Source organism: Coenobita brevimanus, chromosome 39 (genome assembly GCF_032717465.1).
Source record: "Coenobita brevimanus isolate Jiangsu-jjx chromosome 39, ASM3271746v2, whole genome shotgun sequence".
NCBI classification, from domain to species: Eukaryota; Metazoa; Arthropoda; class Malacostraca; order Decapoda; family Coenobitidae; genus Coenobita; species Coenobita brevimanus.
This window is the reverse complement of record NC_136992.1, coordinates 3,384,838-3,397,500: the sequence shown is the minus strand read 5'-3', so window position 1 is coordinate 3,397,500 and position 12,663 is coordinate 3,384,838. Positions and strand designations below refer to the sequence as shown.

At 43.1% G+C, this 12,663-nt stretch overlaps 1 protein-coding gene across 1 annotated transcript in view; it reads right to left on the bottom strand.

The window, feature by feature from the left end:
- The window catches only part of LOC145396855 (uncharacterized), a 51,202-nt gene that overhangs the window by 23,680 nt on the left and 14,859 nt on the right, over window positions 1-12,663 (bottom strand). The window contains exons 7-12 of the mRNA XM_080270143.1: window positions 10,376-10,509; window positions 7,210-7,409; window positions 6,607-6,749; window positions 6,171-6,273; window positions 5,169-5,288; window positions 4,188-4,297 (exon numbers count right to left, since the gene is read on the bottom strand). Of these exons, the coding sequence (XP_080126269.1) occupies window positions 4,188-4,297; window positions 5,169-5,288; window positions 6,171-6,273; window positions 6,607-6,749; window positions 7,210-7,409; window positions 10,376-10,509 (810 nt within the window). The remainder of the gene's footprint in view (window positions 1-4,187; window positions 4,298-5,168; window positions 5,289-6,170; window positions 6,274-6,606; window positions 6,750-7,209; window positions 7,410-10,375; window positions 10,510-12,663) is intronic.

Below are 12,663 nucleotides of genomic sequence, written 5' to 3'. Positions count from 1 at the left end.
ATTATGCTCATCAGGACTCAGAAATCTTTACCTCAGGTCACCCTCGACGTGGAGAGGGAGGGTCAAATTAGGGACTGAACCCGCACGTGTCTGGTTGGTCTGAAGGGTCGATTTTGTGTTTTTCAGAGCTGCAGGACTGAATAGATCATCATCATTATTGTTACCATCGTTATTATTGCCATCATCATCATTTACATCATCATCACAATTATAATCATCCTTTTCATTTCTTTCATCGGCAGTATCATTATTGTTTTCATTATTATAATCACCATCATTGGCGTTATTAGTATGATCATTATCAAATTTCCAGTATTTCACTGCGACGGGAAAAATGTCAGTGCATGGGCAAGTATGAAAGATCTTTAGTTCATGGCTGAGAAAGTGATATGTAACACGAGGAAGTAAGATAATCTAGTGTATAAGGAAAAAGATAACACTGGATTCTTCTTCAAAATAGGAAAAGTCACAATGTAACTCCTAAAGTAGTTATGGAGAACTAATGGTTCAAAATGCCTTGGTCAGATGTTTTCAAAGGTGAGGATCAATGACTGTGTCCCTTGCCTACAAAAGAGATTCTCACCACACATTCTTTGTCGTGTGTTGGTGATGACTGGCACGCAGTCAGCATCTACAAACATTGTTTCGCATGTGTGCCAGAAATTTCTCCAGGTTACCATCCAGAATGCTGGCTGTCACAGATGTGAGTGTTCTCACTCGGTACAGCTGCTACACCGTCACTGTCAGTTCAACACTGACTGCCATTTAGTTGAGACAGTTCCACAACTGCTGTAGCTACTGGAATCAGTCGATTACTATCACTACTGCTGTACTCAGACAGTTAAGAATTATTTTCATTCTAGATTCTACAATTTCCCTTAGCTGAATAAAACTGTCTAGCTAGAATATCAAGGCTAACAATGAAATGCGCAAGGGTTAACGAATTTTTCTCGATGGACAGAACTACAAGAATCAATGCACCTACAGTATATAGCAACAGATTGCTTCTCAAGGCACAGTGTCGTATTTTAAGTGGCTTTGGAGATTTTGTCACACTTCTTCCTCTAGCTGTTCCTTCTGGACATGGCACCTCACACACAGTTCTCTTGCATATTTTTTATGCAAAATATTCTGATATTAAAGCGACATAAATAACACACAAGAGACTATTAAGGTGTAATATGCCACTTAAATAACTTAGTATGAAGTGCTACGAAGGCTCCTATGCCACTTATAATATGGGCCATAGGGGCTAAGTGTCACGCTATTCAGTACTGCAACTTACGACGCGCACTTCACAGAATTGTGTTCCCAGAAATCAACATCTTCCATTGGGTCGGAGGTGAGCACGGTAGATTTACTGAGCCCGACTGCAAAGAACATAGGACAGAATGCAGACAAAAGACAGGGGTGAGCCAAAGATAAGGGCAGGAAGGTGACACACTAGCACTGCACCGGGTGTGTTAGCCGTGTTACCTAGTGTGCTCCTCGACCCTCACCCGCCGCCGCCCTCCCTACCCTTTGATACTGGAAACAAGAAACAATCATCAAGGCTAGGGAAAGATTTACCCCTTCAGTCCGATGACGTATTTTAGTTTCGACTCTTGCTAACTCCAGACTATTTCATTCAGCTTTGGGAAGGCGTCTATCAGCAAATTGATAAATTAATTCTAGACCATTTAGTACAGAGGTAAATGAAGGCGATATCCAGCTTATCTAGCATGAAATGTCTCTTGAAAGCTGAATGAAACTCTCTGGAGATAACAAGAATAAAACACAAATAAACCGTCAGACTGAAGGGTTCAAAACTTAAAAAAAAAATGAGTAATAGTAAGTAATGTGATAGATTTATTGATTCCTCCAGCCCCATAACGTCTTTTTATACAGTCGCGGACATAAATATTGATCCACTTCGTTACAAATGACAATGAAACAATGAACGATTATTTTTGAAGCCCCAAGATGCAACACTGGGAGCTCAGCAAGCTTTTCAGAATACCATGTAGGAATTTCATGATCGGTCAGACAAGAAGTGCAGGAATATGACTGTCTGCATCAATACCTTATTCTTGTGTCTGTCAATGAAATAATTACTCAGCTGAGGAGATCCCCTGGGTAACCAAGGGGCTGATGAAAACTATATCGATCTCCTGTTCAAAAGGTCTATCATATACTGAACAGAAGTGGACGTAGCAAAAGTAGATTGAAAAAGACGTTCTCAGGCTGAAGAGGTTAATAACTAAAACAATAAATATTATTAAATAATGTGATATACTTATTAAAACATGAGCACTATAAGAAATAATAATAATAATAGAAAAATGATGAAACTGAATGGTACTTATATGAGTTTTTGGAAAAGATTTAGGGTTTGATAAGGATAGTAAAACCCTGGAAACAGTGGAGACTTTTCCAGTGCCCGGGTTTCGAACCACCACCCTCACTGTCAGGGCCCACGATCCCTTCACCCATCTCTCAAAGCTTCCAAAAAATTAGTCTCTCTGATCTGTTTTTAAAATCGTCTTGGAACTCTTTATATGTACGTGACCAGCACAAATTGGACACATAGAGGCGTTAGTAAAAAATTTGGCAGTGTTATGAAGTGCCCGCCAAAGGATTGTGTGCAAAATGGCCAGTGTATAACGCTTTGTCAAAAATTACTTCATCCTTTCCAGACCTGTCGTAACTGAGTGAGGGAAATTTGTATACATATCAGAGCATCAGGTAGTCAAAGCTACACGACAGCAACTGTATTGTAGCATCGTCTTGATGACTGATGTACAACCAGTGAGTGTAAATCTTTTTTAAACCAACTCCTTAGTTTCCCCCTGTCATTGACAGTGCGGCAGTATTCTTGCATGTTGAAATTTGTTTTTTCTGCTAGTGCCTTTCTTTTTGTGCATTCACCTGCCTTTATAGCAAATATGGAAATTACAGAATACTTGATAATTGCATAATTACCCAATAGTGTATCAATGCACAAGGATATCCTGTCAGTGAATGATATTTTTTGAACTGTGTAGGTCGGTGTGCATTCAGTTCAGGACTGATTTCTTTTTTCTGCTGGTGCCTTTCTTTTTGTGCATTTACCTGCCTTTATATGAATTATGAAAATTAGGGAAGACTTGACAACTGCATAATTGTCCAATATTGTATCAGTGCACAAAGATAACCTGTCAGTGAATGATATTTTTTAAATTGTGTATGCCAGTGTGCGTTCACTTCACGATTGACTAAAATAATTACCAAGGCTGTTATGTATCACTGGTCAGACTTTCTTTACGAAATTGTTGCCAAGAGGCCTCATTTCTTTTCTTCAATTCCCTGGCAAAAATACCTAAACCTATAATTCAAAATGTCACTATAAAACATTTGCAGTGCATTATGATATCATCTTACTGATCCAGGCTTCCTTCCGTGTGTCAGGTTTACTACCGTACCATTGTCTCTGAATTTTTACACCCAGATCAGGCCTGGCTGACTTATGCAGGCAGTCCAAGCTTTCAATGATTGCTGGCTGACTTATGCAGGAGGTCCAAGCTTTCAGTGATTGCTGGCTGACTTATGCAGGAGGTCCAAGCTTTCAATGATTGGAATGTCTTGAGCAATGATTCAGTTTTCGATATTTATTCACCTGTCAGGTCGTTTTTTCCCATTATGTGTACAGAGGCAGGTAATTGCACGAAACACAAAGGCACTAGCAGAAAAACGGTCAACTTCTGATCGTAAAGAAATATTTTTTACGGTGAAAATCTGACATACAGACGATAGATTACACCATTCCTCTTGTACAACATCTGCTAAGCTCCGGCAGGTCTGTATACACCTTCCTCACCCCACAACAACAGGTTAGAGAAGGATGATGTAATTTCTGATAAGGCACTATACATCACTCACTTCGCGCATAATCCTTTGGCGTGCTCAGTATGTACGGTTGAAGGCATTAATCCCTTTACACGTATAGTGTTTCAAATATATGAACTGAGATTTCTAAGCCGCGTGAATGGAAAGAAAAACATCTAAAAGGCGTCACCACATGGAACAGATTATGTCTTATTTCATTTCAGTCAAATTTCTCTTCATTTTTACTATTTCTCTTCACCGTCCTTGGCATGGGGTATTAGGGTTCGATCCCAGACACGGAGGGCGTTGATTCGAATCCCTGAGGTGGCCGGGTTGCTGCTGACCTCTGTTGCTGATCGGGCTTGCAGGCGGTGATCTGGTCGAGGATCTGTTGCATGATGTTCTCACTGGAATCCACCACAGAGACAGTCGAGGTGGCACCCCCCTGCGGCACCTGCACCACCAAACCACTCTGTCAGACCAGCAACCCTCACACGCACGCACACGCACGCACTCACACACATGCACGCACTCACACATACGCACTCATTCTATCATAATACTATCAAACTCTTTTATCCATCAGACCATAAACTCACTCACCCTCTCACTCGCATACACAGACTGAATTCATACGTCCACACTCTGTCGCTTCATGCTTTCACGCACACTCTCTCACGCAGATATACCCTCTTTTTCACACTCAAGCTCACTCTTTCTCATGCTACTGTCACCCACACTATCTTCTCACTGTAATCCACCAGAGAGACAGTCCACGCGGCATCCCAAACTCCACCACCAGAACCACTTCCTCACGCCAACAACCCATTCACATATTTAGTTTCACACATATATTCACACTTAAACTCAGATTCTTACTCACACTCACATATCCGTCAGACCAGCAACCCTCACACTTACACTTTCACATCCACGCACTCAGGTCCGCTCTGTCGCACGCTCAGATACTTTCACATAATTCGTCAGATCAAAAACTCGTTCATGCATGCACTCAGTCTCTCTCTCTCTCTCTCTCTCTCTCTCTCTCTCTCTCACACACACACAGGCAAAGAACCAGTCAATCAAAGGCGTAGCAACATGGCGCAAGTATAGAAACCACCACAAAGGTAAAATATGGCTCGACATGTGTATTGCTGAGGACCTGGGGCTTGTGATTAGGCACAGTGTGAGAGAAGACATCCAAAAAGGCAAGTAAAACAGGAAAAACAGAGTAGGCCAACATCAAATCATATCTCTTGGGGCTCCACCGACCTTAGAGCCTGGCCACAGCGAAGAGGGGGATCTGCGTACGTGATGGACTATACCTGGAGCTTAGGTGAGATCCGCTCCATTAAGACGGTGATGGAGCGTATGTAGGGCTCCAATTGCTGAGCGATTATCATAAGTCTCTTGTTCTCGTCTCGAAGGCTGGCCACATCGTTCACCTGAAAATATATACACTGTTTCGATGACTGTACGGCTTCGGACGGTACAATCATTCCACTTCTTACACGAATAATTGTGACTCTCAAGCAATACCGATATATATTTTGGAAAGTTTGTTTGGCGTCCTAGATCGTATCACTGCATTTCAAAAGCTATACTTCACTCTGTCATTATTTATCGTAAGGAAGTGGAACGATAACGATGCCCAGAAGTGTACCTGGTGGGTGAAGGCTCGTATGAACAAATCTAATACTTGTTCTATACCCGTTTATAATAAAAGTTGAATAGTTTTTGTTCATAAACTTAACTATACTCTGTTCACTTTAACTAGGCGCAAATTTTACTTCTCTCGATCTTGAATGCTGAATATATAACAAGAAATTAAAACCAGAACGTGAGTCATGAGGAAGTGCTATGGAAAGAAGTTAAGGTAAAGTGTAACATAAATCGCTGAAGAGAAGGTGCTTGAGGTAATACTCGGAGTAGAGGGTCAAGGTGTAGTATGCAAAATAAATCGGTTGAGAGAAGATGCTTGAGGTAATACTCGAGTGGAGGGCCAATGTGTAGTGTGCATAATAAATCGCTGAAGAGAAGGTGTTTGAGGTAATACTCGGAGTGAGGAGTTAAGGTATAGTATGCAAAATGGATCGATAAAGAGGTAATAGTCGGAGTGGAGGGTCAAGGTGTAGTATGCAAAATAAATCACTAAAGAGAAAATGCTTAAGGTAAAGAGAAGATGCCTGAGGTAATACTCGGTGTGAAGGATCAAGTTGTAGCATATAATCAGTAAACAGAAGATGTTTGAGGTGATACTCGGAATGAAGGGTTAAGGTGTACTATGGAGAATAAATCGCAAAACAGGAGTTGCTCAGATCTCGTACCTGTGCCTGAAAGACCTCCTGCTCTGCGTACACCCTCTGGATCTGTTCGTCCCAGGCAGCGTCAAAGACAGTGCGAAGTTCCTCCATTTCGTCTGAGTAGGCCCTAGGGAGGCAGTATCATTATAATTATTATTATTATTGTTATTATTATTATTATTATTATTATTATTATTATTATTATTATTATTATCGGCAGCAGTATCATTTTCATCATTATCATTAACACTGTTATCACTGTCATCATCATCATCACTGAACACGAGAAGGGTTAGATTAATGCTTACTAATAGCATAAGGGTTATTATACAGAAAACCATCATCATCACCACCACCACCATCATCATCATCATCATTGCTATTAGTATTATTAGTTCTACCACTACTACTATTACTACCACCACCACCACCACCACCAGCACTTCTACAACTACCATACCTGAACTCCTCCTCCAGGGTGGCACACTCCCTCACAATCTCCTCCACCCGTCCCCGCCGCGTCAGACACCGCCTCAGGGTTACGTCTCGGTGTAGCTCCTGTGCCTCCTCCTTTAGTCGCGTGAACTTCGCCGTCAGGTCTTGCTGTGGGGGAGAGGGAGAAAGACTGAGACTCCTAGGCTCCTATGACTCATTCTCAGGCTCCTATGACTCACTCTCAGGTTCCCATGGCGCTCTTAGGGTCCTATGACATTCTCAGATCGCCAAAATCGTCAGCAGTGAGAGTGATCAACAGAAGAAGGAGCAGAGTAACTTCACTTCAGTAACGTAAAGTATATTCTGATCTGACAGCCAACCAGACAGACAGACAGAGAGACAAGCAAGAAGGACGGACAGACAGAAAGACAGGCAGGCAAGGAAGACGAACAGAAGACAGACAGACAGACAGTAAGACAGAGATAGGCAACAGGGACAGACAAATAGACAGAAAGACAGATGGACAGACAGACACACAGACAGATAGACAGACAGACAGACAAACAGACAGACAGGCAGACAGACAGATAGAGAAAATGACAAAGGAAAAATTCACATATCCACTCACCCTAAACCGAACATCATGACTCTTGCAGTGGTCAGCGAAGGGACCACCACTCTCGAGAATCTTCAGCCTTGCCGCGGACAGTGACCTTCGCGAGGTTGGTGGGTAGGTGGCCGCTCCAGGACCCATCACCGACGCTGCAGAAGGGGGGCGGGATGCACAGCCGCCCTCCGAGCTCTGTTTCTCGCTGCAGCCGGACGAACCTGGGGGCGGCGCAGAAGTAGGGGGCTGAGTTAGAAAGTTGGATTTGGTTTGATGGAGTTAAGTTACGTAGGGTTAGGGTTAGTTAGGCTGGAGGAGGCGCAGAAGTAGGGGTGAAGTTGGAGAGTTTGGTTTGGAAGGGTTAAGTTAGGTTTCGTTGAGTTACGTTAGGCTTGGTGAAATTAGGTTGTCCCTACACTCGAACAAACTTGAGGGAGGCGCGGAAGTAAGAGATACATTGTGGAAGGTTAGATTAAACTAGGTTAGGCTAGATTTGGTTTGATGTGGCAGAGCTAGGTTTGGTTTGCAAACGTTTGGTGGAGTAACTGAGATGGAATTAGGTAGGTAAGGTTTAATTTGGTAGGATTAGGTATAATTAGTCAGGTTGGGTTGAGGTTAGATGGCCGAAGTTAGCTTTGATTTGGTAGGGTTAGGTTTGGTTAGGTTATGGTAGGTCAGGTTGGGTTAGGTTTGGCTTGGTAGGTTAAGATGAGTGGGTTTGGTTCCATATGGTAGGGTTGGGTCTGGTTTGGTTACATTAGGTAGAGTGAGGTAAGACTTGATATGGTGGGGTTTAGTTTATCAAGTTAGGTTCAGGTCGAGTTAAGTTAGGTCTGGTTCAGGGTTAGGTTTCCTTTAGTTTAGGTCGAGTTTGATAGTGTAAGGTTAGATTAGATGAAGCTAAATTTGGATATGTTATGTTAGACAGGGTTATGTTAGACTGCAGTGGGTATGGTTAGGTTAGTTCTGTTTCTCGCAATACCCTGAGAATCATGAAGGAGGTTCAGTTGGGATTAGATGCTAAATCGTAAAAGACAAACCCGAACATCTTTTAGGAACTTACAATTTTCCTCTTCAATACGACACACAAAAATTGATATACCGTACATCCAGCCTCTTACTTGTACTTCTGGTGAACGGGGACGTAGCAGATGCAAACTTTAATTAAGAATCTGACCGGCCCAAAAGTTGAACCCAAGTTTTATCAGTCGTGGACTACATGTGCTGACCATTGCATCCGTATATTGGTATAATTCCTCGCTTTTATTGTGCACAGTTAGGTTGAGCCTGGCTAGATGGGTTTGGTTAGATTAGATTGGGTTATTTTGGGTTATGTTAGGGGTTGTTTAGGTTAGGTCAGATTGGGTTGGGTTGGGCCGAACTGAATTGGGTTGGGTTACATTTGGGTAGGCTAGGTTTATCTGGTTTATTTAATTTAAGATACAGGCAAGATAGACGCCTAAAGGAGAGGTGTTTTTTTCCTCTCGTTGTTCTGATCATTATCATGATCGCTATCATTATCATCTAAACTTTCGCTTACTCTCAGAAATGGACTGGGTAAAATCTAGAAACGCAAGGTAGAGAACTAAGTGATTTTTTCCCATCATCATCATCATCATAAACATCATCATCATCATCGTCATCATCTATACTTTTGCTTACTCTCAGAAATGGACTGGGTAAAATCAAGAAACGCAAAGAGAAGGACTAAAGGATTTTTCCCCTCGTTGCTCTCATCATTATCATCATCATCATCATCATCATCATCATCATCATCATCTAAACTAATGCTTACTCTTAGAAACGGGCTGGGTAAAATTTAGAAACGGCGAAAAGAAAAATACAACAATACGAGGAATTAATATCACAGATCCCAGCAAAGAGAGTTCATATTTCCATTCACCCTTAAGAATGTCATTTTGCAAATCTCCTATCCAGTTCGTTAAGTTTCTCCCAGTTATGAAATTGTCTCGAGATAGCAAGGATAATGAAACAAGAAAAAAGGAAGGCATCGAAATGTCTTAGGCTCCTGCGATTGATACCCAGATGAGTAAAATCGTCTGGAGTATAAGAGGGGTAGAATATTCTAGGACCGTAAGCTTAAATTCTCATCTTAATCCTTCACTGTCATTTGTGGAACGCCTGTGTTTATTAGCTATAGTTAGCCTGCATCCCACGTTAAAGAGTGCAGTCAACAACAATACAAGGAGGCTAAACACATTCCATCTGGCTCATTCGCTTGAAAAATTGTCTTCAAAAATAGGGAGCTTGGAGTCCACTTTGCAATTCCAAGTTTACGACCAAAAATGTCTTTATTAACACTCTCGGGCTCCTACACGCACTCTCCTCTTTGAAAAATCGTCTGGCGTTGGCTGGATAGATCACTAGAGTTGTCTGGAACACGAGAGGGTCAAAATAAAGAATCATGAGTCGCTCACCATAACCTACAGGAAATTCTTTTTATATGTGTGTGTGTGTGTGTGTGTGTGTGTGTGTGTGTGTGTGTGTGTGTGTGTGTGTGTGTGTGTGTGTGTGTGTGTGTGTGTGTGTTTTACATGTTTGTATTGCAAAAAGAAAAAAAAAAGAAAAAAATTGTTTAACCTTCTCATATGTAGCATGGCCATGTGGAGAGAAGGGGTTATGAGACATTCAAGTGTAGTAGTAGTAGTAGTAGTAGTAGTAGTAGTAGTAGTAGTAGTAGTGGTAGTAGTGGTAGTAGGTAAAAGTACGGTAACTGGTGATATGATGTAGTGTTGTTAAGTACCAGAAACAGCCGTATAAGTAACTGATGATATGATTTAATGATTTTTGACACTAGAACACCTTTGTAAGTAACTGAAGACCAGCTGCAGATTTGTGAAGTACCAGATCAGTCATAAAAAAAAAAAAAACTGAGAAAATGATGCAGTGCTTTTAACAACTTTTTAGCTACCTAGAATCACCAGTTAAGTTCCTATAGTTCACTCACCTTAACTTGGCGGAGATTTTCGTAATTTTACAGCCTAATTCCAGTTGGTCATTGGCTGAATAAGTCAAATCTGCCCCTACACATCCTTCCCATAGCACTTTTTGTGACTAGTGCCTAATTCAAGTGTTGATCTATATTCTAGCTCAGATTCCAAGATGTAGACAGGTAGTTTTATGCCTAGTTAAAGTGAACAGAGTATAGAATCCGGGCTATATGTACCTGAGGGCATGGTATGTGGGTGGGCATCTCCTCTCGTCTTCCCCACCACCGACAGCAGGGGTTCGAGGCTCCGCGAGAACTCACTCTTGAAGTTACTCCTGACCTGGGAGCTTTGGCCGGGCCTGGGGAAGAAGCTTGGGGTGAAAAAGTAGGTTACTAGAGTGTGTGGGTGGGGGAGAGACTGGGTGCGGGTGTGGGGGGGAAGGGGAGGGTTTTGGTGAGGTGTGTATAGGTGGGGGGTGTTGGATGGTGGGTGAGTGTGGGTGTGTTGGTGGATAGGTAGGGAAGGGAAGGGAAGGGTAGGGGAGGGTGTTGGCGAGATTTGTGGGTACAGAAGTGGGTGGCGTGTATTGGTATTGGGGGGTAAGTGAGTTGGGGTGTTGGAGGGATGGAGAGGGTGCAAGCGAGATGTATACAGTAGGTATGGGAGAGGATGGGGGGGTGTTGGTATTGAAGAGTGGGTGGGTGTAGGTGTGGAAAGGAAGTGAGGTGTTTGCGAGGTGAATGGGTGTACGAGAGGATAGGAGGGTGTGTTAGTGTGGGAGGGTGGGTGGATGTGGATGTGGGAGGGTAAGGGAGGGTGTGGGAAGGTAAGGGTGTTGGTAAGGCATGAAGTATGGGAGAGGGTGAAGGCGTGTGTGTGTGTGTGTGTGTGTGTGTGTGTGTGTGTGTGTGTGTGTGTGTGTGTGTGTGTGTGTGTGTGTGTGTGTGTGTGTGTGTCTGAAGGGGAGGAGGGTTGTTGGAATTAGAGAGTGTGTGGGGGAGGAGACGGGTGTTGTTGGTTGTGGTGATGGGAAGGAAAGGTGTGTGTGTCTATGAGAGGGAGAGGATGTATTATGCGTGTGGAAGGGAGGATGGGTGTGGAGGGGAAAGAGGTTTTGTAGGGTGTGAAGGGGTTGTGTGAGGGTGAGGTGGGAGGATGCTGGAGGGTGTGATGAGAGGGACGTGATGGTGGTAGGGTGTGGGGATGTGTTTGTGAAGGTGTGTGAGAGGAAGGGGGTATGGAGGGGTGAGGAGGCAGGATGTGTGGGTGGGATATGCATAATTACATAAGATATCGAATGGGGGGTGGAGCGTATGGGAAGGGTGGCCAGAAATAAGTCTGGTAATACAAAACACCGAATTCTGGTCATTCAACTAATCTAATTCAACACCAACTTGAACATCAAAACATAGGGTGGGGAGAGGGGCAAACCACAACAAAAGAAAAAAAAAAACATGAAAACAGGAAAGTAATGGAACTAATGTATATATATATATATATATATATAAAGTTGGGACTGAAATACCTCCCGATTTTGCCATCGCCGTTGCTCTGGCACTAGAGGCGAAAATGGGCGGGGTTTGTGCTGATGAGTAGCACATGTGATATAGTTTCAGTTGTCGTCATGGAGTGGGGAGGTGAGCATTATGCGTTTGTCACTGAGAAGTTTTTCAAACACGACGAATCTGTCGTTTCAACGCAGTGATCATTTCGATCGCATTTCACCTTAAGTCAAAATGCTAAACCTCCTGACAGGAAAACCATTTTGTTGTGGATGCAAAATTATCGTGCTACAGGTTCAGCTCTAAAAAATTAACCTACACCTCCTGGTAGACCTAGCAAAGTTCGAATGCCACAGAAAATCCAAGAGGTGAGACAGGCTATTCAACAATCTCCACAGCGTTCAGCTCGCAAGCATGCTCTCGCTTTGGGAATGTCAGCTAGGGCAATGAGGAGATTTCTGCACCAAGATCTTCATTTCCATCCCTACAAAATGATGACTGTGCAGAAGCTCAATGAACACGACTGGGGAAACTGCACAGAATCTTGTCAAGCCATCCTTCAAAACGTCCCAGCAAACGCCGTTCTCCTCACAAGGGATGAAGCTCACTTCCATTTGTCTGGCTGCGTCAACAAGCAGAATTTTTGGCACTGGGAGGAAAACAATCCTAGACAACTTCATAAGCGACCTCTCCACAGTGAACGTGTTACTGTTTGGTGCGCTATTGAGAAGTTTGGGGTAATAGGCCCTTACTTTATTGAAGACCAGCAAGGAAGAGCAGTCACAGTAAATTCCACTGCTTATGTTGACATACTGCATAATTTCCTTTAGCCGAGGCTCAACCAGCTAGGAAATCGGGCTCTGTGGTTCCAACAGGATGGTGCTACTGCCCATACAGCCAGATGTTCCATGGAGGTCGCAAGAGAAATGTTCCCAGGTCGCCTAATTTCTCTGCGAAGCGATATCCCATGGCCAGCCCGTTCACCCGATCTTGTCCCTTGTGACTTTTCCTCTGGGGACACC